The sequence below is a fragment of the Brassica rapa genome, chromosome A06 (genome assembly GCF_000309985.2).
Source record: "Brassica rapa cultivar Chiifu-401-42 chromosome A06, CAAS_Brap_v3.01, whole genome shotgun sequence".
NCBI lineage: Eukaryota > Viridiplantae > Streptophyta > Magnoliopsida > Brassicales > Brassicaceae > Brassica > Brassica rapa.
The window spans coordinates 6,402,257-6,428,419 of NC_024800.2; the positions used below are offsets into that span (position 1 = coordinate 6,402,257).

The 26,163-nt window shown below is 35.2% G+C and overlaps 3 protein-coding genes and 2 long non-coding RNA genes across 6 annotated transcripts; 2 read left to right on the top strand and 3 right to left on the bottom strand.

The window, feature by feature from the left end:
• Positions 1–6,750: 6,750 nt before the first annotated feature.
• On the bottom strand, positions 6,751–7,794 carry LOC117126043. The gene is made up of 2 exons (XR_004448579.1): positions 7,149–7,794; positions 6,751–6,990 (listed from the first exon to the last, which is right to left on the bottom strand). It is a non-coding gene; the product is annotated as an uncharacterized LOC117126043 (long non-coding RNA).
• Positions 7,795–14,262: 6,468 nt separating this feature from the next.
• LOC103872377 lies at positions 14,263–17,071 on the bottom strand. Its single transcript, XM_009150763.3, has 5 exons — positions 16,674–17,071; positions 15,026–15,082; positions 14,863–14,925; positions 14,703–14,774; positions 14,263–14,608 (listed from the first exon to the last, which is right to left on the bottom strand). Exons 1-5 carry the CDS (start codon positions 17,010–17,012, stop codon positions 14,510–14,512), a joined length of 630 nt encoding a protein of 209 aa, XP_009149011.1. The 5' UTR covers positions 17,013–17,071; the 3' UTR covers positions 14,263–14,509.
• A 379-nt stretch (positions 17,072–17,450) lies between these two features.
• LOC103864326 lies at positions 17,451–21,256 on the top strand. Of its 2 annotated transcripts, XM_033273333.1 has the most exons (6): positions 17,451–17,646; positions 17,850–18,718; positions 18,800–19,396; positions 19,680–20,141; positions 20,231–20,489; positions 20,562–21,256. In XM_033273333.1, the coding sequence occupies exons 2-6, from the start codon at positions 17,852–17,854 to the stop codon at positions 20,993–20,995; spliced, it is 2,619 nt and encodes an 872-aa protein (XP_033129224.1). In that variant the 5' UTR covers positions 17,451–17,646; positions 17,850–17,851; the 3' UTR covers positions 20,996–21,256. The 2 variants fall into 2 exon arrangements, with proteins under 2 accessions (XP_033129224.1, XP_033129223.1); XM_033273332.1 differs by lacking the exon at positions 17,451–17,646 and having other exon boundaries at positions 17,742–18,718.
• A 407-nt stretch (positions 21,257–21,663) lies between these two features.
• LOC117126044 lies at positions 21,664–23,604 on the top strand. The gene is made up of 2 exons (XR_004448580.1): positions 21,664–21,864; positions 21,955–23,604. It is a non-coding gene; the product is annotated as an uncharacterized LOC117126044 (long non-coding RNA).
• Positions 22,379–24,333, bottom strand: LOC117126040. Its single transcript, XM_033273335.1, has 2 exons — positions 22,906–24,333; positions 22,379–22,806 (listed from the first exon to the last, which is right to left on the bottom strand). The coding sequence occupies exons 1-2, from the start codon at positions 24,272–24,274 to the stop codon at positions 22,502–22,504; spliced, it is 1,674 nt and encodes a 557-aa protein (XP_033129226.1). The 5' UTR covers positions 24,275–24,333; the 3' UTR covers positions 22,379–22,501.
• Positions 24,334–26,163: the final 1,830 nt, after the last annotated feature.

The window sequence follows — 26,163 nt, forward strand, 5'->3', positions numbered from 1 at the left end:
AATACTTGTTAAATGATACTATAATGTAAATTACATCCATTATTTAAAAATAACCATTTGTTGTTTTATTTTTTTTGAAATCAGAAATTATTTTTATTTAAAAACATTATTCATATATAATATAATAGTTTAAGTTTGGAAGATTAATATATATATATATGAATTATGTGTATGTTTTAAAAAATAATTTAAGATGTTATATATTGAGTAACTGAATAAAATCTGAATTTCTTATCTTGAAAATCAAATAATTATATTTTTGTCTTCATGTTATACTCATCAATCCATCATTGATATTTATAACTCAGTATGCTTAAAAAAAACTTAGTTTGAAGTAATAAATGAATTTAATAAATTAAATTCATCACCTATAATGTTCTGTAAACTATATTTGAAAACTCTCTACAATTATATTTTAAGCATAATTACTATTATTTAATTTAAGTTATTTTAAGCATAATATATGCTAAATCAACTTAAATTATATTTACAATAGGACCATCCTAAACCGGTTAATAAACCAAAAACAATACTAAACCAACATGAACTAATACCTGATTCGGCGAGGAAAGAAGTGTTCCGTGATAAACGCTTGAATGGATATTAACTGTAATGGTTTGATCATGAAAGAGTTAGTATGAATATTAACAATAAAATTATGGATTAGATTAATTTAAATTTGTAAGAATACCTTTGAGTCTATGAAAAACAATTCAATTCCCATGAATAAGTTTGCCCTTTGGAAGTTGCGGGGTTCCCAACAATGAATCCACCTAATAAAAAGTTCGTTCTTATAAAAAATGTCCTTCAAGGTCGTTAAAAGTTTTTGGGACGGCAAGAGTTAATGGTGGAACCATTTTTTTGCTCGAGTGCTTTGAAGCTTTCCTTGATAGTGTGAGGTTGATGTTGATGGTATAATGAGTTTTATAGGGACTTTCTTGATGTAAAACTATACTTTTTTTTAATGTGGTATTTCCATTTTTATATAATTTATTACCATTTTAAGATAGATGTACATTTTAAGAGAGATGTTTAAATCTTAATATACTTTTTCCATTTTTTAAAATGTTTATTTCCATTTCTTATTTTTTTTTACGTAATATCTATATTTTATATTTTAAAATAGATATTTAAATCTTAATGTACTTTTTCCATTTTTTTAAATTGTGTATTTCCTTATATTATATATTTTACATTTTAAGATAGATGATTAATGCTTAATGAACTTTTTCCATTTTTTAAATTTTGTTGTGTATTTACTTATTATTATATATATAATTCATATATTATATATTTACATTATTTACTTATTATTTACTTATTATTTATTTTCCTGTATATGTATTTCTATTTCTTGTACTTTTTATTTACTTAATATCTCTATTTTACATTTTAATATAGATGTTTAAATTTTAATGTACGTTTTTCATTTTTTTTTCATTGTATATTTTCATTTGTTATACTTTCTATTTACGTAATATCTATATTTTAAATTTTAAGATATATTTTTAAAACTTAATGTAATTTTCCATTTTTTTAATTGGGTATTTACTTATATTATATATTTACTAATTTTTTTTATATTGTGTATTTCTATTTCTTATACTTTCTATTTACTAATAATTTTATATTTTAAGATAGATTTACATTTTAAGATAGATGTTTAAATACTAATGTACTTTGTCCATTTTTTAAATTGTGTATTTCCTTTTCTTATACTTTCTATTTGCGTAATATCTATATTTTACATTTTAAGATGGATGCTTAAATCTTAATATACTTTTTCCATTGTTTTTAAGTTGTGTATTTCTTTTTCTTATACTTTCTATTTACTTAATATCTATATTTTGCATTTTAAGATAGATGTTTAATATTTAATATACTCTTTCCATTTCTTATAAATTGTGCATTTACTTATTATTGTATATATAATTTGTATATTTATAATATTTACTTATTATTTATTTTTCTATATATTGAGTATTTCTCTATCTTATACTTTATATTTAGTTAATTTATATATTTTATATTTTAAGATAGATGGTTAAATCTTAATGTATTTTTCCATTTTTAGTGTAAAGCGGCAATGTTCAATAGAAGAACTTGGACAAATAGTCAAATAGTTATATTTATGTTTTTTTTCTTTTTTTATATAATGGTAATGTTACATTATGGAGATAAGCCGTTTTTTTAGTGAAAATTGTAAGCTTACATATGTTTAATGTAGTTTTTCTATTTTTTTTATGTTGTGTGTTTACATATTATTGTTATTTTTAAATGTAAAATGGTAATCTTACATATGTTTAATGTAGTATTTCCATTTTTAATGTTGTATGTTTACATATTATTTATTATTTTCGAAATTATATATAATGTTTTTTTACAAAATAGTAATATTACATTATGGAGATAATCCGTTTTTTTTTAGTGAAAAATGGTAATCTTACATATGTTTAATTAATGTAGTTTTTCCATTTTTATGTTGTATGTTTACATATTATTATTTTTAAATAAAAATGTAAAATGGTAATCTTACATATGTTTAATGTAGTATTTCTATTTTTTTATGTTGTATGTTTACATATATTTATTATTTTTGAAATTATATATAATGTTTTTTGTTTTTTTTATAAAACGGTAATGTTATATTATGGAGATAATCCGTCTTTTTTTTTAAGTGAAAAATGGTAATCTTACATATGTTTAATGTAGTTTTTCTATTTTTTTGTGTTGTATGTTTACATATTATTTATAATTTTCAAAAATTTGTAATATTTTATGCCACGTGTCATCTTTCGAGAGAAGTTTTTTTTGCTGATGTGGACGCTCTATGGAGCCTCAAAATGTCCCTTTTATTAGTAGAGACTAGGGATTAATCCGGGCTACGCCCGAGATTTTTATTTTTTTCTAATTTAAGTTGTTATATTATTTATATTTAGGTTATGATATATATTTATATAAATGTTAAGATGCATGTCATAATTAAAATTTATTTTTAAATTTTAACACGTTAAAGTAACATATTTTTTACTGTTTAAATATTTTTTGTAATTTTGTTGGCTATCTAGTTATCATATTTAGCAAAACTATTTGTTGAGTATTTGAATAAATGTTTTAGATATTTAATTAAACTGTAGAGTATTTTCGGTTCGACCATATGCTCAACAATCTATTGATCCGTAAAAAGATGGACGATCTCCTTGGCCAGGTAAGTAAAATTTTAGCAAAAATATCTTTGATTTTCAAATATTAAGTATATAACTTTTCTTTTGAATATTGTTTTTTAATTGTATTTTTTGATTAAATTATTGTATTATAATGTTTATGTAAATATTTTTTGTGATGTTTGAATTTGTGTTGTTCGTATACTTAACCTAGATGATATTGATGTTTAACAATTTATTGTTTTCTGGAAATAGAAAATAATGATATATCAAAAAGTATCTAATACTTGTTAAATGATAGTATAATGTAAATTACATCCATTATTTGAAAATAACCATTTGTTGTTTTTATTTTTTTTAAATCAGAAATTATTTTTATTTAAAAACATTATTCATATATAATATATTAGTTTAAGTTTGGAAGATTAATTTATATATATAAATTATGTATATTTAAAAAAAAATTAAGATATTATATATTGAGTAACTGAATAAAAGCTGAATTTCTTATCTTGAAAATCAAATATTTATATTTTTGTCTTCATGTTGTACTCATATTTATAACTCAGTATGTTTTTAAAAAACTTAGTTTTAAGTAATAAACGAATTTAATAAATTAAATTCATCACCTATAATGTTCTGTAAACTATATTTGAAAACTCTCTAAAATTATATTTTAAGCATAATATTACTATTATTTAATTTAAGTTATTTTAAGCATAATATATGCTAAACCAACTTAAATTATATTTACAATAGGACCATCCTAAACTGGTTAATAAACCAAAAACAATACTAAACCAACATGAACCAATACCTGATTTGGCGAGGAAGGAAGTGTTTCGGGATAAACGCTTGAATGATTATTAACTGTAATGGTTTGATCATGAAAGAGTTAGTACGAATATTAACAGTAAAATTATGGATTTGATTAATTTAAATTTGTAAGAATACCTTTGAATCTATGAAAAGCAATTCAATTCCCATGAATAAGTTTGGTTTTTGAAAGTTGCGGGTTTCCCAACAATGAATCCACCTAACAAAAAGTTCATTGTTATAAAAAATCTCTTTCAAGGTCATTAAAGGTTTTTGGGACAGCAAGAGTTGATGGTGGAACCATTTTTTTGCTCGAGTGCTTTGAAATTTTCCTTGATAGTGTGAGGTTGATGTTGATGGAATAATGAGTTTTATAGGGACTTTCTTGATGTAAAACTATACATTTTTATTTTTTTTGTTAAATGTGGTATTTCCATTTTTATATAATTTACTACCATTTTAAGATAGTTGTACATTTTAAGATCTATGTTTAAATCTTAATATACTTTTTCCATTTTTTAAAATGTTTATTTCCATTTCTTATATTTTTTATTTACGTAATATCTATATTTTATATTTTAAAATAGATATTTAAATCTTAATGTACTTTTTCCATTTTTTTTTAAATTGTGTATTTACTTTTATCATATATTTTATATTTTAAGATAGATGTTTAATGCTTAATGAACTTTTTCCATTTTTTTAAAAAATTGTGTATTTACTTATTATTATATATATAATTCATATATTATATATTTATATTATTTACTTATTATTTATTTTCCTGTATATGTATTTCCATTTCTTGTACTTTTTATTTACTTAATATCTCTATTTTACATTTTAAGATAGATGTTTAAATCTTAATGTACGTTTTCCTTTTTTTTTTAAATTGTATATTTCTATTTGTTATACTTTCTATTTACGTAATATCTATATTTTAAATTTTAAGATATATTTTTAAATCTTAATGTATTTTTCCATTTTTTAAATTGGGTATTTTCTTATAATATATATTTACTTATTATTTATTTTTCTTTATATTGTGTATTTCTATTTCTTATACTTTCTATTTACTAATAATTTTAAAATTTAAGATAGATTTACATTTTAAGATAGATGTTTAAATACTAATGTACTTTTTCCATTTTTTAAATTGTGTATTTCCTTTTCTTATATTTTCTATTTGCGTAATATCCATATTTTATATTTTAAGATAGATGTTTAAATCTTAATATACTTTTTTATTGTTTTTAAGTTGTGTATTTCTTTTTCTTATACTTTTTATTTACTTAATATCTATATTTTACATTTTAAGATAGATGTTTAATATTTAATGTACTCTTTCCATTTTTTTTAAATTGTGCATGTACTTATTATTGTATATATAATTCGTATATTTATATATTTATAATATTTACTTATTATTTATTTTTATATATATTGAGTATTTCTCTTTCTTATACTTTATATTTAGTTAATATCTATATTTTATATTTTAAGATAGATGTTTAAATCTTAATGTATTTTTTCATTTTTAATGTAAAACGGCAATGTTTAATAGAAGAACTTGGACAAATAGTCAAATATTATATTTATGTTTTTTTTCTTTTTTTATAAAATGGTAATGTTACATTATGGAGATAAGCCGCTTTTTTTTAGTGAAAAATGGAAATCTTACATATGTTTAATGTAGTTTTTCCATTTTTTTATGTTGTATGTTTACATATTATTGTTATTTTTAAATATAAAATGGTAATCTTACATATGTTTAATGTAGTATTTCCATTTTTTTATGTTGTATGTTTACATATTATTTATTCTTTTCGAAATTATATATAATGTTTTTTTTTTTGCAAAATAGTAATTTTACATTATGGAGATAAACCGTCTCTTTTTAGTGAAAAATGGTAATCTTACATATGTTTAATGTAGTTTTTCTATTTTTTATGTTGTATGCTTACATATTATTATTTTTTAAATTAAAAATGTAAAATGGTAATCTTACATATGTTTAATGTAGTATTTCCATTTTTTATGTTGTATGTTTACATATATTTATTATTTTCAAAATTATATATAATGTTTTTTGTTTTTTTTATAAAATGGTAATGTTACATTATGGAGATAAGCCGTCTTTTTTTCAAGTGAAAAATAGTAATCTTACATATGTTTAATGTAGTTTTTCATTTTTTAATGCTGTATGTTTACATATTTTTTACAATTTTCGAAAATAAGTAATATTAAAATGTAAAACTATATTTTATGCCACGTGTCATCTTTCGGGAGAAATTTTTTCCGCTGATGTGGACGCCCTATGGAGCCTCAAAAGCTCCCTTTTATTAGTAGAGATTATGGAGATAAGCCGTCTTTTTTTCAAGTGAAAAATAGTAATCTTACATATGTTTAATGTAGTTTTTCATTTTTTAATGCTGTATGTTTACATATTTTTTACAATTTTCGAAAATAAGTAATATTAAAATGTAAAACTATATTTTATGCCACGTGTCATCTTTCGGGAGAAATTTTTTCCGCTGATGTGGACGCCCTATGGAGCCTCAAAAGCTCCCTTTTATTAGTAGAGATTACACTTAATAGCAATATATACATTTGGTTTCATTCATGGCTACGTAACGTTTGTGTAACTTTTTGAAGTTAAATAGAAACATGTGAAAGCTCATTCAGATGAACAGACATAAAACTAGTTTTGCCAGGCTTCTTCTGATAGAGTGACGCAAATCAGAATGTAAATTTGAGTTAAGAAAAGAGATAATATCTAGCATCTGCAGTTGAATCATCTTTCATTCTTAATCTTTGGTATAATCTTATCAAATTTATTCTTTACAATAGTTATCCGTAGTTTATATAGTACGGTCCAATCAGTTTCAAGACCTTCAAGCTGTGCTCATTATTAAGTTATGAAAGTTTCTCAAAACTTCAAACGCAATTTGAGTTAGTCACCCTCGTTCATAGTCTGCATCTTGAAGGATATTTTGCGAAAATAATCCACCTGAAACTCGAAATAAACAGAGAATATCAAAACCAGAAAGAGTTGACATCAAGGTTCACATAAACGAATCATAAGTTTAATTTGTAATCCATAGACACCTAGACGGTGAAATTGCCTATCCAAGATCTGCCAATATACCAATATAAAAATGATGAAACCTGATCAATAGCAGTGGTGAAAATCAACTCCTCAGAGCTGTCAGCAATTTTCTTGAGCTCTTTATTTCCTTCTTTCCCACAATTTGGAACATGTTTCTTTAGTGTTCCCTTTCTGCTCACGTACGGCAATATGTCAGAACGTTGTTACATTTATTTTTTGATACGAGCCGCTTGTGCTCGCGTAACTGGTGCCGTGATTACAGGTAAGAGTAGAGATAACTTGATTGCAAAGCTTCCTTTAACCCTAGTCTCTCTTGAGAATAAGGTTAATGCTGGAAGATGATCCTTTATTGATAATTAGATATGTTTATATAGGGCTATTACAAATCATAACCCTAAGTAAGAAAGGAAAAACTACTTAATATCTAAAATAGGAAAAATACCAAAACGTCTATAATGCTTTAAGGAAAATACTAGTTTCTAGTCTTCTTTCTCTGGTACGTGATACCATAACGTGTATCATTACTCTCCTCCTCGACAAGGAGCTTGTCCTCAAGCTCTATCTCTGGAAATGCTTCACATAACTTCTCTGCATCTTCCCATGTCGCAGTCTCCGATTCTTCATTCCACTTGACAAGAATTTGTCGAACACCTCCATGAATGCGAGCTCGAAGAAACTTGATTGGTGTAGCCAGTAACACTCGTCCCTGTAAAACCGGTGGTAGCAGAGGCTCTGTATTGGGTCGGTCTCCTTTGTGCGCTTTAAGTAGTGAGATGTGGAAAACATCATGAATTTGAGACCCAGCCGGAAGACGGAGACGATAGGAAACTGTTCCCACACGAGCTAGTACTTCAAATGGTCCATAAAACTTGGGAGATAGCTTTGTGAACGCTCTCTTTGCGACGGTGAGCTGTCTGTAAGGATGTAACTTCAACCAAACCCAGTCTCCAATATTGAATTCAGCTGCGCGATGATGTTTATCATATACAGCTTTCATTCTGTTCTGAGCTTCCATCAAACGTTCCCGTGCCACTGTTAAGAACTCATCTCTTCTTTCCAACTCAACATCAACAGCTTCAACTTTGGAACTTCCTATAGCATAGTCTAAAAGTCGAGGTGGTTCTCTCCCATAAACCATCCTAAACGGCGTATCTTTGAGACTAGTGTGGTAGGATGTGTTGTAGCAATACTCAATCCAAGGAAGCCAAGCAAGCCATTGCCGTGGCTCATCTCCTGTAACACACCGAAGATACATCTCTAACGTCCTATTAACCACCTCCGTTTGTCCATCAGATTGCAGTCGATAGGCAGTCGTGAAACACAGGTTAGTACCCATAAGTCTGAACAATTCACGCCAAAAAATGCTACGAAAGACCTTGTCTCTGTCTGATACAATTGTTTCTGGAATCCCATGCAATCTTACAATGTCTCGGAAGAAAGCTTGAGCTACAGAAACAGCAGTATAAGGATGACTTAAGGCAATGAAATGTGCGTATTTAGAGAAGCGATCGACCACCACCAGAATAACTGTTTTTCCTGAAACTTTTGGCAATGCTTCCACAAAATCCATAGAGATATCAGCCCATATTTTAGTTGGAATCGTCAGTGGTTGCATCAATCCTGCGGGTTGAAGTGTTTCCCATTTATTTTTCTGACAAACCTGACAAGTACTCACAAACTCTTGAATACTCTTCTTCCACCCTTTCCAATAAAAATCCCTGCGAATACGTTCCATAGTCTTTTGGACACCTTCATGGCCAAAGTTATGAAAACCAATCATTACTTCTCGCACCAATTCTGAATTGGGATCCAAATAAACAACTCCTTTGCGAAAGATAAGACCATCCTTTGCTTCCCACAGTTCTGATTCTTCTCCACGAATAATTCTATCTCTGAGTTCTCCAAGTCTCTCGTTGGTCTTAATCTCTTGACGGATTCGGGACAAAATACCGCTTGTAGAGCTGTGTAGGGCATGAAGTTGACTAACCTCTTCTGGTCCATTGTCATCACGCCTAGATAGAGCATCAGCGACCTTATTGGTCATTCCAGAACGAAACTCGACTGAAAAGTCAAAACCAAGTAGTTTACTAATCCAATGAACTTGAGGAGATGTCGAGAGCCGTTGTTCTAGTAGATACTTAAGACTGTAATGATCTGTTCGTATGAGAAACCGGCGGCCCCACAAATATGGTCTCCAATGAAGCACTGCCTTTGACAACCCAATTAACTCCCTCTCATACGCTGCGAGCTTGACATGACGAACTGCTAACGTTCTGCTAAAAAAAGCGATAGGATGTCCATCTTGTTGTAGAACTGCTCCAATACCACTCCCAGAAGCATCACATTCCACAACAAATTCTTTAGTAAAATCGGGTAGTGCCAATACTGGAGATTCAGAAAGAGACTTTTTCAAGGCGAGAAAAGCCTGTGTTGCAGTCTCGTTCCAACCGAATCCCGTTTTCTTTAAGAGTTGAGTCAATGGTGCAGCAATGATGCCATAATCTTGAATGAATTTACGGTAATATCCAGACAGGCCCAAAAATCCCCTTAATGCACGAACTGTAGCCGGTTGAGGCCACTCCGTGATAGCCTCAATTTTTTTCCGATCAACTTGGACTCCTTCATGAGAAATAACATGTCCAAGATAGCCCACTTCCTGCTTCCCAAAGGAACACTTAACTCTTTTTATCAGTAACTGGTGTTCCTGTAATACTTGCAACACATACTCAACATGTCGCACATGCTCTGCCCATGTCTTGCTATAGATCAAAATATCGTCAAAAAAGACCAAGACGAATTTTCGAAGGACTTTTGTAAACACCGCATTCATCAAGCTCTGAAAGGTGGATGGGGCATTCACAAGGCCAAACGGCATTACCAAGAATTCATAATGGCCATGGTGTGTGCGGAATGCCGTTTTCTCAATGTCTTCGTCAGACATGCGGACTTGATGGTAGCCTGATGTTAAATCAAGTTTTGTAAAGAACCGAGATCCATGTAGCTCATCAAGCAACTCATCCACGACTGGAATTGGAAACTTGTCTTTCACAGTGATCTTATTAAGATCTCGATAATCAATGCAGAAGCGCCAAGTATTATCTGCTTTCCTCACTAGTAGCACCGGTGAAGAGAATGGAGAACTACTTGGTCGAATCACCCCGTTGCGAAGCATCTCAGTGCACTGTTTTTCTATTTCATCTTTAAGGAGGTGCGGATAACGGTATGGACGTACTGCCACCGGATTTGACCCTTGAAGCAAACGAATCCTATGATCGCAATCCCGTTTTGGTGGCAGACCAACTGGTATCGCAAACACCGAACGGTATTTCTCTAGAACCATATCTAGCAAGTCCGACGTGGGCACCGGGTTGAGAGTACAAATCCTCTGCTTTGGCGCCTGTGGTATGCGTTGTATACTAGTTCCTGGAGTCGTAAACACTTCTTCTTCCTCGGAGAACCAGTGTTCCAATCCCTTCGAGTCAGCACCTAAAGCATGAAGAGATATATTTGTCTTGCCACGTTCTTCCGCTTCTCCGTGCCATATAACTGGGGTGGAGCCATGATTGAACTCGACAGTTTTATTTGGTCCATCCCATATCACTCTTCCTAATGCATTCAACCATCTGATTCCAAGAACCACATCGAAACCTTTCAAAGGAATTGCAAAGCAGTCAGTTTTGAATTGGTGCCCTTGTACCGTCATTGACATGTTTTGACAAAATCCTTCTATTGAACATCGCCCTCCGTTGGGAAGAGCTACGAACCGGCCAGGTTTCCGATGCATCGGGATGCCCAACTTCTCTACCAAACTGCTCTTGATAAAGTTGTGAGTGCTCCCTGTATCAAGTAATACCCAACCTTTTCCTGTCATGATATTAGCTTGTACTTGAAAGGTTCGCTCGTTTTGTTCCCCATTCATGGCGTTTATGGAGATTTCTAACTCGTCTTCCTCAATCCACTCATCGTCTTGATTATCTCCCTCCATGACTGGCATAATATGAAAGAGAACCGGAGTACAAACATGGCCAGGTGTGTATAAGTCATCACAATTGAAACAAAGCCCTTTCGCTCTTCGATCCGCCATCTCTGCTGGCGTTAGTTTTTTCCAAAATTTCTTCTGGCCCGTTTGCTTTTGAGGTCCTGGTTTTGGAGTTTTAACTTCTGATCCTCGATTCTCTTGCCGAGCTGAGACACCAAGGGTCTTAGTGATAGGCGCTAGATGACCACCAAACGTCCTGGTGCGTTTATCATTGTCAATCTTGTACTCGTTATCTCTAGCATACTCTATGGCTTCAAAAATTGTTTCAGGACGCAGATATTCAACTTCTTTCCGTAAGCTATCTGTCAACCCGGCACAGAATTGCCATAGTTGTTGATCACCCGAGAGTCTAGTTTGTCGGCTTAGACATTCTTCAAACTGACTGCAGTACTCATCCACTGTTCCCGTGTGTCTAAGATTTGACAATTCTCCCACTGGGTTCACTGCATCTGCCTTTCCAAATCGACTTTTGCAGATCCTTTTAAACTCCCCCCATCCAAGCCTATGTGTTACCAATCGTCGCAAGTTGATGATCCAGTGGTATGCTTGGCCTGTTAAAACAAAAGTCGCTTGTCTAACTTTCGTATCATCACTGAAAATTCTTTGGTCCACAAAGAAGTCATCACACTTTTGTAGCCACTCCATAGCATCAGTTGTCCCATCAAATGGTGGAAACTCTATTTTGGCTGCTTTCACACATCTTCTGTCGAAATTGTTGCTTCTGTCCTCACGAGTTTCGTAATATCCTCCTTCCATCAACCCTTCCGAGTTTCGATAATCTCCAACATTTGGATGTGAGTCGTGTGGTGCCGCTACAATTGGTCTTACATTCCAGTCTCCTCCTCCATCTGTCCTCCTATGCCCTCGTTCTCTTCCTACAGCTCGGTTTGGCCACGGTCCCCCAGAGAACCCATAATTGGACTCGTTTGCCAAACCACAACTCCTCACCGGAATGTCTTTATCAGCTTTGGATGGTGTAAAACTCGTACCAGCTCTGGTATCGAATGATATTGCCCCCTTGCTCCCCTTACTTCCACTTAATATTTCAACTTCAGAAAGATCTTCGGGTGAGAATTTGATCGTCTTACCGCGATCCCCGTTAGTAGTTTCGTGATGCACCATTCTCTCTTGTAGAGTTTTCATATTATCATCTATCTTTGCATTCATCGATTGCATCATCTCCATCATCTTTGCGATCTGTTTCGAAAGCGCCTCAGTGTCCCCCATCGAATCGTTCGGCTCTGATACCAAATTGATACGAGCCGCTTGTGCTCGCGTAACTGGTGCCGTGATTACAGGTAAGAGTAGAGATAACTTGATTGCAAAGCTTCCTTTAACCCTAGTCTCTCTTGAGAATAAGGTTAATGCTGGAAGATGATCCTTTATTGATAATTAGATATGTTTATATAGGGCTATTACAAATCATAACCCTAAGTAAGAAAGGAAAAACTACTTAATATCTAAAATAGGAAAAATACCAAAACGTCTATAATGCTTTAAGGAAAATACTAGTTTCTAGTCTTCTTTCTCTGGTACGTGATACCATAACGTGTATCATTTTTCTACAGAACTTTAGCTTTAAGCTGGCTCTGAAGCAAGCAAAGATAACTACTATTTCTGAGTGACAAACACACAGTGCATAATGAATCCGGTGGCAGACAAGTTCTCCAGTCACTTGTGTTCACAGCAGGCTCTGCTTTGATGGGGCCTTCTATTGTCATCTGATGCCAACCTTCACAAGACGACTAACAAATGAATCGTGATAATATTTCAAACACACTCAAAAAATTTCATGTTATTATTATTATTATGTGTTCTAGTATATACTAGCATATAAATCTAACTTACATGAAGAGTTTTTTTTTTTTTTTTGGAAACAACATGAAGAGATTAATACGTTAAATTTACACACCAATAAAAGCATCTGCTACTACATGCATGAAGGGCTTATACCAGGATTCAGTGGCAGACTGTAAGAAGAAGCTGCACTTTGCAATTTAGTAGTCTCCATAGTCAGCATCTTCATGGATATTTTCCGAAGGTAATCCATCAGAAAGTATCAAAAATAAAAGAATATCAGGAAGGTTTTCTAAGCTTTAAGGTACGCCACTGCCTCACAAAAACTCTTTGTATTACCGGGTTAGCAGCACAACCAAAAATTCTCTCCTCGAATCTGGAAGCAATTCTCCTAAGCTCTTTAATTTCTTCTGTTCCAGAATACGGAAGCTGCTTCCTTAGTGTTTCCATTCTGCGCAACACACAATGATTGGTCAATAAGAGTGAAAAGAAGAAAGATTCCACATAAAGAAAGAAGAGAAAGATAACACAAAGTATCAACCAAAGTTACATCTTGCCGATGATCTTCTCGCGTGAATCAGATGGCAATTGAGCTCTCCAGTCACATGTGTCCATGGCAGGCTCGCCTTTTGGAAGAGAAGGTATCAAATTGTTATTATCCATCAAGTAACCTACGGTTTACAAGCAATGAAAAGCAGAGTTTATAGAGTAAGTAAACTCATCATAAGTTCATAACTACATGAAAACAGAGAAGAAACACAAACATTGACCAAGAATTTTACAGGAAACAAACTACCACACAGCATATGGATTATCTTTACACTCAGAACTTCTCAACAGATTTATATGAATTGAGCTTTTATACAGGATATGGATGATGAGTATGAAAAAACTCATTAGAAGAATGAATCCACCGAGGTATTACAACTTGTTAATAATAAATATCTCATATGATCAGCACCAGTTTTAATGATCTATTCTCGTAGAACACTTCCACACATTTCATAATTGTTATTAAAAAAGTAGATCATCCATCGACAGAAACTTCAATAGAGAGAATACTTCTCTCGCATCCAATATCTCATATGATCAGCACCAGTTTTAATGATCTATTCTCGTAGAACACTTCCACACATTTCATAATTGTTATTAAAAAAGTAGATCATCCATCGACAGAAACTTCAATGGAGAGAATACTTCTCTCGCATCCAATACCACATAGCAGAAGATGGAAAGTCGAATTGTAAATTTATAACAAACAATAAAAGAAGAAACGTACCTATATAATAGATTAATTATCAAATTACATCTCATCTTTTGATAGCACAAGAGAGAGATCAAAAACTTGCTACGACGTAAGAATTAATATCTATGAAAGAAAAGAAAAAGACTCAAAAACATTTAACTCGTCTCCACTGCCATTAGAATCCTTTTCCCCTTCCGCAAAGAAGACAATGACAGGGGAGAACGATTATCTATTTATAGACTTATCCATATCATAAATATAGTTACAGTTATAGCGTAGTCTTGAACGTGTGTGGCTGACAAAAGAATATCCATGTTTGATGGCTGTGCTGTGGCTGGTTATATATTAGCTGGTTCCACAGGGCTGTTATCAAGGGGTATGTTAAGGTCAGGCAGCAAAAACGAGGAGGAATCATCATTCTTTTGTGACTCAGCAGCCTGCACATGCATAGATTATAGATACCATCTGTTAAAGATATGTGTTACATATTTACTCAAATATGTGATCATGTTTACTAGGTTTTGTTTTAACCTGCTGGATTTTCTTTAACGACTCGTTTCTTGCTCTTTGTTGCTTCAGCATATCGCGCATACTTGCGAGTTCCTGATTCACGCAACAAGTAAAAAATGTTAAAGAGGTTTTGGACTATGCACTTGACGTTCAAAGAAGATGGGAAAAGAGTTTTTTTTACATTTTTGAGGCTTTTCTTTTCCTTTAAGAGCAAGCTCTCTTCCTCTTTAAGTTCAGCAAGCGTCTGTGGAGAGCCACATACAATGATTAAACATAAGACATAATAGTACATAACTATGTGATTCTACCAGAATACGAAAATACTTATTTTTTGGTTTGCTTACCTTTTTCTTTCTTGATCTCTTGAAAGGGGTTGTTGTTGTTACACTCGTTTGAGATATCTGCATGAAAACCCACCAAGAAGATCAGATAGTGGCTTCTCACAACATATTAAGTCCAAGCCACATTTTAAACTAGTTCGCAATGACTTCAGAAAATAAAGAGATAAGTTATTCACAAGCCCATAATCAGCATATACCAATTTTGGTATCCATCATTTCAAGTTATCAAATAGAGTGGAAGTGTAGTAAGATACACAAATGATACGATTAAAGAAGAATCTCTGCTACATCTAAAGGATGATCATAAAAATAAAGTGGTCGATCAGTAACAAAGATATCACTCCTTAAAGGTCTAAACCAAATCACTAAATCTTAGACATATTAAAAAAAAAAACATTAAACGAAAGGAATCTTCTTTCTTGGTCAACTTCTTACACCAAGAAAAAAAAGCAAATATGAACAGAGGTGCCTCTTTTTCTCCTTACATCGAGACACACCCAATTCCAAAGGAAGAATAGAATCACGTGACTGGAGCGTGACTTTACGCGTGTCTTCCCTTGGCCACAAACCCCACACCTCTCCCTTGCCTCCCATTGTCACGAATTATCCACATAACCACATGTCACTATCACATTCCTTTTCTTTCTTTTTAATTACTTCTTAACCCAAACAATGGTGACTTTATGGCTTCTTCTACTTATTTAAGTTGATTCCAGCTTTAAACCATATAGAAAAAACTGCTAAAATTTTTCATTCAGAAAAAAGGAAACTGCTAAATAGACGAGGCTGTCAATAATAATAATATAATCTCCCAATGGGAGGAACAAGGGTAAGTGATTTTGACCAGACCAAAGTGTTTTGGTTTGCAGTCAAAGTATCGTGAGGGAAGTTTTTGACTTTTTTATTCCACGTCAGCATTAACCTATGGGAGTTGCTATGCGCTACGCTGCATCTGATTACACCACACACGCACCAAACCCATAGCCCAGACCTAATTCGCCACGAAAACGCCTCTCGACCCATAAAAGAGGCAACCCCTCATTATAAGCAATTTTAAATAACGCCAGCGATAACTACTCTAGTTGACCGAATTATCCCTGAGCAGGCTCTATGACAAAGGGTAATCTCGTCAATCCCGACCAGCTTCAGGAACCAAGAACAAGAAGCATCGTGACGTGAACTTGATAACCAAAGAGGCAACTTCTAGATGCGATGATCTTATTGAAACTGACACTGGAAACGCAGAAAGCTAAAAAAAAAAAACAGAGAATATATACTTCGAGTTTAGAAGAACGTGCCGCTTAGTACGGTAACTGAAGAATATAACGGTCAACGTATAGTCGGAGTATTGAATCGAAGAGGGCCTAAGGTTGCGTGACCGGCAAAGAGACCGATCCCGTAAGGAAATGACGAAAATGACCTTAAGAGAAACATAGAAAAATGGAAGTAGTTGCGATAAAAAATGAAGACCGAGATAACGTGAAGTCGGATATCGCCAAAAAAAGATATGACTAGGCTTTAGGTATTATACGGTAGCTAGTGTGGCTGTCCACCGGCGTTTGCCAGTCACGCATCCCAAATAGAGTAACGCAAGAGTTTCAAAAACTAGAGAGAAAAATAACAAAGGGATATCGAAATATCCAAAACGAACCTTAGATCTAACGGCCTCTGACAGTTTCACGCCGCCGCTTGACTCCTCAACTCCATCAACAGCAGGAGCGCCGCTGCCTCCACCTCCACCACCGCTGAGAGAGGTAGCGCCGCTCCAGGAAAGAGGCGTAGTGGGACTGGAACGCGTGTGATCTCCCTTCTTTATTGACGGTGTCGCCGCCTTGCTCCTCCGCTGTCGCACGTTCCATTTCAGCTTGAGATCGGACCCGCCGTTCTTCACAGGAGGAGGAGGCGGCTCAGCGTGGTGGAGGCAGATCAGAGCCTCGGCCACCAACGAATCATCGCTCATAGCCTCCTGAGTCCAGTCTGCGCCGGTCATAGCCTAGGTTTGGACCGTCCACCAAATTAAGAGAGAGAGAGAGAGAGAAATGAGAAATGGTGGCGAAAAGTGGAGAAGAAGAAAAATCTCCGTGGCACATTAAATGGGTGGATTTTTATAGGGAAAATTGGATAAATAGGACACTTTGAACTTGGATTTGTCACATTAGGATTTCTAGAAGATATTTTAGGAAAATAGGATTTTAGATCTTGTAAAATACCAAAGTACCCTTAATTTACCAATTATGTTGAATTTAAATTATAAATTATAATAATTTTCGTAATAGATTTTAATGTTAAAATTAAAATCTATAAAAATTAAAAAATAAAAAAAACACTAAATGGGAAAAAAGGAGACGCGGGATGCCGCAAACCTAATTCCCCTTTCTCTTTGTCTTCTCCGTCGTAGACTCGTCGCTCTCCCACGGCGATTTAGGGTTCAACGGTGAGAAGCTCTGTTCTTCGTCGGTGTTTCATCAGCCCGTGGTCTCTACTCTCGTCTCCGTCACCATCCTTTTCGATCTCACTGAAGACACAACGGCTGCGAATCGTTCTTCCTCTTCGTCGGGTCAAATCGATTTTCGAAGTGTTCTTCCATCAATTTCGCCTCTCAATCTCACAATTCTTCACAGAAGGTATTGGATTTCATCTATAGATTCTCATATTAAACGAAATCGAAGTGTTCTTCCATTAAAGCTTGATTTTTTTTTAAAATGATTTGCCGTGTTTCTTAAAATAATTTTGTTTCACGGATTGGTTGATATTATTGAAACCTTTACATGTGTGATGATATTGAAACCTTTACATGTTGAACTAATAATTTTGTCACGGTTTGTAGCTATGTCTGAGGAGCTACCGAAGAGGCTTTTTAAGGAGGGCGAGGAGCCCCGAGTTACTCAGATCAACAACAACTGCAGGATCGACTACATAATCCGAAAGTTCCAAGCGTGGCTGCCAAAGGAGTTGGATGTCGTGAAGAAAGACCCGGTTTTTCATCAGATTTTTAAGCTCCATGAGAATGGTCTTGGATACTCTGCGAGGGTGATACACAGCTTCTTGTGTAGGGAGCTGGTGACTTTCTTACAGCACGAGCTATGGTTTGTCTTTGCGAGGAGACCGCTTCGATTCTCATTGCAAGAGTTCCACGCCGTAACCGGGTTTGAATGCGATACTCACATTTCGATTGAGGAGTTTGAAGAGTGGAAATATGATGGTGGTTTCTGGAGCAAGGTTTTGAGGAGAAAAGATGGAACAATTACACTCTTCAACCTGTGGACTAAGGACAAGGAAGCTGTAAAGAAATGGAAGAATGCAGATCGCATACGTCTTATCTACTTGGCGATCATTCTTTGTGTGGTATTGGCGAGAGATGAGAAGGCTAATATCCCCCTGAAGTACATCGCGGTGGTCATGGATCTTGACAGAGTTCGAAGGTATCCTTGGGGAGTTGCTGCTTATGACCTTCTCTGCAAATCCATAGCCAAAAATCGTTCCCAACTGAAGGAAAAGACCACTAGCTATGTCTTGGATGGCTTCTCATACGCCTTGCAGATTTGGGCAATGGAAGCGGTGCCAAAAATCGGGAAGCTTTGTGGAAAAAAGCTGGATAAGGGTTTCAAGGACGGTCCTAGATGCATAAACTGGATGGGAGCTGCGAAGGTGTCATATGAGGAGATCATTCGCTTGGAGGAGATTATTACACCCAAGGTAATTTTATCTATTTATGACGACTCTTTCCGGTTTGAAATGAGTAGTTAGTATCTAACTGTATTTCCCTGTCTTGTGTAGGATGACATCTACCCATACATCTCATGGACAGGAAATTATGATGTTGTCAAAGCTCAGGCGTTTCGCAGAGATGATGATGTGGAGGATGACAGAATCAAGGTTCTGATGGAGATGATAAAGAAGGGGCATGATTTTAGTGAGCATGTTTGGGAAACTGAAGAAAATGAAGTGATTTCTTTATCTCTCGATGACGAATCAGCTGTGAATGATGAAGCAAGCGTGAATGTTGAAGCAGCCGAGAGTGATGACGACTTTCAGACTCCGAAAGGATCAAAAAACGTTGGTTCTAGATCAAAGAGGGGTAAAAAGAGGCTTCCCGATCGTGGTATGGAGAAGAGAAAGCATAAGGTTCTCGCAAGTGGCGCAAAGCAAGCTCCTTTTAATGAAGACATGAAGGCTTTTATGACACAGTTGTTTGAGCACAACTTCTCTGGAATGGAACAAAGGATACAGAAACAGATGGCCGAGACATTTGAGCAGATGCGGACAGAGCTTAAACAATCACGTAAGGAAGCCAGCGTTGAAGTTGAGCTTGGAGAGCCTTCACCGACAAAGCCATCGACGAGCCAGGCACCGTTGAGGAGGTCCACACGCGGGGTAAACAAACACTAGTCTTCACCATCCTCTTCAATGTTATTTTGTCTTGTTTAAGTTCGTGGTTTGCGTGTCTGTTTGTTTTATTGGCATCTAAGTTATCGGCCTGAATTTTGTTGTACTTTATAAGGTCTCGGTTTGTATGTGTGCTTGGTGTGTAAGTGTTCTTGGTTTGTAAGTGTCTTGTTTGAACTTATGTAATGGTCTGGAACTTTTATGTAAAATAATTATTAATGATAATGTATTTTGGTATCTCAATTATTGCTTATTTGTCATGAAATAACAGGATGGTTCCGAGACTACATTCGATGTGAATTATAGTGAAGCAGATGATTTGGGTCGCGGGATAGGTACACAAGGGGTTGAAGGGCTTTCTCAGACGTCGTATGTGCCAGGCTTTGATCCATCTCAGGACAAAAAAGAAGAAGACTGGTGGACTCCAATGACTTCGGTCCGAGGTTCAGTGGATAATCCAGTAAAGAAAGAAAAGACAGAGATGAATACAGCTCCACCGCCGTCACAGTGGGAGAAATGGTGCAAAAGAAAAGGTCATGGACTTCAGCTTAGCGATTCACCATTGCCAGAAGATGCTTCTCCGCAGGCGTCACTTTATTATATCTCCGAAGAGTCATGGAAAGGATTCACGGAATGGGCATTAAAGCCTATACCTTTAACAATTGGTCCTACATGCTTTAATTTGTCTGTAGCTACAAGAGTAGTAAGTGCTGGAAAATGGCTTGGAAACGAGGTAATGAATCTTGTACTAACCTTTAGTGAATTTATCTTCCTAACACTTCTTATATGCTATATTACTTAACTTTCATTGTAAATTTTTAGGAGATGGATGCGGTTATGTTTATATGGCGTGTGAACACTACATTGAATCGTTGGGCCCCTCGGCGTGTTGCTTTCATGAGTGCTATGTTTTGCCTCCAAGTAGACGCTGCATACAAGAAGTTTTTACCAAACAAAAAAGCCTATCAATTGCCTGATTTCCTTCTTGGGTACGGCAGAGGAGAGCTTCCATCTCATGGGCGGACTGATCTAGTTTGGGGTGTTGATGTTGATCGACTCTACTTTCCTCTGTTTGTAAATGGTAACCATTCAGTTCTTTTTACATCCTAGTATACATTTCTTCGTTTACAAATTTTTGTGGACACGAACGCAGGTAATCACTGGGTTGGTGTCTGTGTAAACATCATTGAAAGAAAAGTAGAAGTCTTTGATTGCGGTCGGGGAAAGAACAGACAGTACGTTGAGAAGTTTGCTGCTATCATTCCTAGGATTGTGAAGTCCGTTGCACCACAAGAAAGACAGAAGCAGCTACTCCTCTCATCATATTCTATCGTGGATGTGCCTATGAAGTTGAGATTGAATAAAAGTTGTTGTGATTGCGGTGCATACGCTTTGAAGCACTTGGAATGCTCGCTGCTTGGTCTTGACGTCAGTTTAGTGGATGATGAAATCATTATGGGTTGTAGACAGAAGATTGGAGTGGACTTATGGGAGGCTGCACACGACCCCATCTTTGCTGAGGTTATGACACGATATGTGCCTTCACCATGGGAGAGGTCTGAGGTCTTTGACCTGGAGGATGATTGATTAACTGTGATTTTAGTAGTTTGGTTTGTTAGAATTAGAAAACAACTTTGGCTTTGGTATTTGATTTGAATTAAGAAACAACTCTAGCTTTGATTTTGTATAAATTATGAAACAACCCTATAAAGAACAAAATCATAAAAACTGAGGACCCAAACCCTAAACAAACCCTTAACTAAAACCATAACCATAGACATACCCTAACCAAACCCTTAACTTAAACCATAACCATAGACATACCCTAACCAAACCCTAAAACCATAATACAATCATGATTCTTAATCATACCCTAAACAAACCCTAAATCTGTAATTCATAGTCAAACCCTTAACCCTAAATAAACTCTAAAACCATAACCGTAGACATACTCTAACCAAACCCTTAACTAAAACCAAATACAAATTAATCCAACGCCTCAAACACACACCTATTTATTGATTATTTTTGTACATTGGTCACTATCTAAGTACGTCCGTCCACTATGTTTGATAGATGTTTAAACACTAATTTAGAGGGTTCAAAGACAAAGTTCTTGTGGTGTTATCGATAAATTCAAAATGATTTTTTTCTGCTCTGCCTTAGCTAGAATACGCGTTCTGGGAGTATGAAACGACGTAGTTTTGGTTATTTTTTTGACCTAATCTCTTTTCTTCCTCATTCTTCCTCGACAGAGAGATTGCAGCGGCGAAAATTTGGAGATCGACTCCCTCATGTCTTCAGTAAATTCTTCATCCACTACAAGAGATCGCCTCGCGAAACAACGGGGAATTCCCACAAGATGCAATTGCGGTGAGGCAGTGAATCGTTTCACTTCAAAAACAATTCAAAATCCGGGAAGATTATTTCATTGTTGTCCTTTGGGATCTCAAAAGGTTAGTCATGTTATCATATAACTGTCTCGTTGTTGTCCGATGAGAGTAGAATTAGTCAATCTAATTGTGTATTGGATGTTACTGATGAAGGACAAAACCCACTTGTTCAAATGGACTGACAAGTCAGTTGTTGAGGAGATTGAAGACTTCCAAGACCTGTTTGACGTGTTACTCGTTGACAATTCCGAGTTTCAGAAATCAGTGAGAGCTGGTGAGGCCATGATGACACGCCATGAGAGTAGAATTCAAGAGATGGAAGATGCAATGTGCCATTGCGAAGAGAAGACCTTGGAATGCATTAGGGAACTTAGGGGCATAAAAGCTTTGTTTGTGTGTTGTTTGGTGATGGTCTTCTTGTACCATATCTATGCATGATGTTCAACTACTTTTATGTGCTTCCTCAACTTGTTGTTTCTTATTTTCAAAGAAGTTAAGACCATGTTTCTTGTTATTTCGAGGTGATCATCATCTACTGAAACGAATTATTTTGCAATTACTTTGATTGTTACTAGAATAAATCGATTTGTCTCTATAGTTTAGCAAATACCAAATTGTCAAATAGGTTCTTAAACAGAAGATCAAATTGTTTCAAAAGCAATAAAGAAAAAAACAGAGACAGATGCAGACACATAACAAACTAGATGGGTAAATCGCATGTTCCTCTCTTGTGTCCTTCAGTTCCACAACGGCTACACTTATGCTTTTTATTCTTCTTTGATCCTTGAGAAGATGCGATCTTGTCTTCTACTGATTCATACCTTCTCTTTACTGGTCGACCAGCACTCTTTCTTGTCTTTGGTGGTAAAACCTTTGCAAGTTTAACCTCAGCAGGGACATTCCATTCTGACTCTACAACTGCTATTGGATTAATGGAATCTGCATAGGCGGTTCTCCACGCTGCAGTGCTGTATAAGGCGTCAGTGAATCTGTGCACTTCCATACCTGTCAATCTCAAAAAAAACTTGATCAATATGAAGTCTATATGATGAAAATCCCGAAAATAAATAATTCTCAAGTATTCATGTGTTTATACTTCCATACCTCGTGAATAAATTGCAGGAATGGCGTGTCGGCAAGGAATTTTTCCTATATCATACTTACCACATGTGCATGTTCTTCTTTCCAAATCAACATGACAATCATATATGTCTCCTTTTACAACCGATCTGAAGTTGTCAACCTTGTAAACCTGGAATCCTTTTGCCTTCACAATTCTCCTATCAATCTTTCTCTCCACCTTAGCGGTTAAAGGATCTAGATGCTTTGAGCTTAACAAGCGACGCTCATAGAACCATCGAGTCAACAGTTCTCTTATACTATCAAGCAAAGGAATAACCGGATATTCTCTAGGTATTCTAAGAACTGAATTTATAGACTCTGCAGGGTTCGTGGTCCTAATGTCATACCTGGAACCAGGGAAGAGAGAACGAGCCCATTTGCGCACATCAGCCTCCCGTAGATATCTTCCAAGCTCAGGACTCATATCAAAAATTTCGGTGATACGTTCTTGAAATTCAGTGTATCTATATGCCCGTGAAGCCTTTTCTACCAACGCAGTCAATCCTTTTGTCTTGAAAAATGAGACCACATTGGTCAATAAGTGATGAATGCAAATTCCATGTGCTGATCGAGGGTAGACAGTCCCAATAGCTTTAGAAATAGACGCATTTCTATCTGAGACAAAAGCTAGGTCTTGACAATCAGCAATAACCACTTTCAACTGTCTGAAGAACCACCCCCAAGAATCGTCATTCTCTGAATCAACAACCCCAAATGCAATCGGATACAAATTAGAGTTACCATCTACAGCAGTAGCAACAAGAAGTGTCCCTTTGTATTTATTTTTCAGAAAAGTTCCGTCAACAACAATCACCCTTCGCATTGCATTGTAGAATCCTCTAACTGATTGCCCAAATGACATAAATAGATACATGAATCTTCCCTTCTCATTAGTTTCATAGTGAGTATGCGTACCAGGATTTGCTTCTTTAATCATATGCAGATATGCTGGTATTTTAGAGTAACTGCGATCTGGTATACCTCTAGCAGCTGCAATAGCAAACTCACGAGCTTCCCAAGCGTGCCAATAAGTAATCTCACAACTATGCTCCATTCTCATAAATTGAATGATGTCATTCGGTTTTGGGCCATCGTTTGCATCATCAAATCGATGTTGTATCAGAGTCCCAATTGTTCTTGCTGATGCTGTTTTTCCGAATTTCCTTTTCTTTGAAGGAGCACATGAATGTCTTCCATCACATTGGTTGATCATGAAATATGTAGACCCATCTATTCCTTCTGCACGCACAGTCCAGTTGCACAATGCATCTTTACATCGAATATACCACCATTTTCTCGTGGATTTGATAACAGTGTAATCGAAATTATTCTTCATCGCTAAAATTTCCATTGTTGCCTTCAGAACCCCTTTACTTGTGAAAATTTGATCCTTCTTCACGAAGTCTCCTCTCCAAGCTCGACCATCCTTATCACTGTCTCCATTGTTTTGAAAAAGTTCAATGTTTTCACTCCTTAAAGGACCGCAACCATCTGCAGCGACATGATTCGTTCTTTTAACAAAAGACTCCTTTGACGGCTTGACAAACTCTGCTCGATTTATCTCAGGAACTTCTTCATCCTCAACATTACTTGAATCGCAAGGCTCCTTATTCAAATCGATATTGACTCGTTCCTTTTGATTTACACCGGAAACAGAGAACATCACACACAAGGTAGTAGACGATTCCCTCTTTGCATAGCCCACAAAATTAGATGCTTGCCGATCATTGGTGATAATAATAGGAGGATTCCCTTTTTGATTCAACAACGAATAACTGAACTCGGCATTAATGGCATTATGGTCCACCCCATAATCCTCACACACCATTATCTTGAGCTGCTTCAACGTAGTAGTAGTTGCTAATGTTACCATTCGACCACGCCTTTCTTTGTCTACCACGAAACTCCAGTCATCACCGCGACTACACATCCATTCACCCGATTTGACATAGATTAGAACCATGTTGTATTGATAGAGAAAAGAGAGATGATTATGTCGATGAAGAAGAGAGAAACACAAAGAACGACGACAAAAGATCGTGGGAGAAGGAGAAAAACGTGGGAGAAAATATTCTTGGAGATATTTAGGGAAGATTTAGTTTAGATTTAGGAAACATCTTTAACCGATTATGGAAGTTTCCATATTTTTCGGATTTCCTGTAGAATGTATAACCTATGTAAGTCAGAACACAGTAGAGTAGATGTGAAACATATTCTTCCCTAGGCGCCACATAAGGTAAAAGGCAGACCACATCATGGCTCCAAATATAGATAGGGTATATCAACGCATTGTGGCTACATGTCGTAACCAAGCTAAAGGTATAAGAAAGACATCTTTCTTGATTATAACGTAACGTAACCTAGCTTTGGTTAGAATATATAAGAAAAGATAGGTTACGTTGTATACCAAAGATATATCTATGTATAAACATTAGTAGCCGAATTCTAGACTAAGTAGATGACCAGAATGAGTATTATAACTGTAGCTAGAAGATGAAATAAAATATGATTCATTTTAAAAAAAAAAACAATTTAAACATATATATTGTCATACTTATGTTTCCAATAGTTTTGATATTTTTTAACATTTTTAAAATTCAGTTTACTATTTTTTCTATTAAAAAAGGGTAAAATATGTCCAGAATTGTCCAAAATATCAGAAATCCTATTGTGACAAATAAAAGTTCAAAGTGTCCCATTTTTCCAATTTTCCCATTTTTATATATATGCATTAGGAACGTTTTCACACATACAGTTAGATAGATTGAAATTATATCGTCTTTTTATTTTCTTTCTTGGTGTATGTGGGACCCACAGGAATACTTATGTGGCATCATGGAGTCTTAAGCTCTGTTCGTTTCATAGTCGCCACTTCCAGCGGCAGCGACAAAAAAATTGCCTGTAACGGAGACGAAATAACAATTCCGGAGACGCAGAAAACCTAAATCAGTCGCTGATACAGTGTAGGAGACGCACAGAATTAGACGCTGATTTATTCCGCGTTCCTTTCATTCGCTATTAGTTGCCGCAGCGACTGGAAAGTCAGTTGATCGTGCTTCACCGATGCTGTGGGTTGCTGTCATTACGGTTTAAATTTCTGACGCTACCGCTGGAGTCAGCGTTGAAGAAACGAACAGGGCATTAGTGCTTTGTCTCCAAGCGAAAGTAGCGTCTGAACTATACGCGCGAGGAGCGAGATTGTTTTTTTTATTCCTTGCTTGACGGTTCGGTTACATCCAC

What these genes read in the sequence shown, in the direction of transcription:
- LOC103864326 (XM_033273332.1), top strand. Translation starts at nt 17,798, where the DNA reads ATGATATTGAAACCTTTACATGTTGAACTAATAATTTTGTCACGGTTT. An exon ending in TGAGGAGGTCCACACGCGGG is followed by an intron (nt 19,397 to 19,679) that starts GTAAACAAACAC and finishes ATGAAATAACAG; the next exon opens with GATGGTTCCGAGACTACATT. An exon ending in CTTTCCTCTGTTTGTAAATG is followed by an intron (nt 20,490 to 20,561) that starts GTAACCATTCAG and finishes ACACGAACGCAG; the next exon opens with GTAATCACTGGGTTGGTGTC.
- LOC103872377 (XM_009150763.3), bottom strand. Translation starts at nt 17,012, where the DNA reads ATGACCGGCGCAGACTGGACTCAGGAGGCTATGAGCGATGATTCGTTG. An exon ending in AGAGATCAAGAAAGAAAAAG is followed by an intron (nt 14,926 to 15,025) that starts GTAAGCAAACCA and finishes GGCTCTCCACAG; the next exon opens with ACGCTTGCTGAACTTAAAGA. An exon ending in CGTTAAAGAAAATCCAGCAG is followed by an intron (nt 14,609 to 14,702) that starts GTTAAAACAAAA and finishes ATGCATGTGCAG; the next exon opens with GCTGCTGAGTCACAAAAGAA.
- LOC117126040 (XM_033273335.1), bottom strand. Translation starts at nt 24,274, where the DNA reads ATGGAAATTTTAGCGATGAAGAATAATTTCGATTACACTGTTATCAAA. An exon ending in TCCTGCAATTTATTCACGAG is followed by an intron (nt 22,807 to 22,905) that starts GTATGGAAGTAT and finishes TGAGATTGACAG; the next exon opens with GTATGGAAGTGCACAGATTC.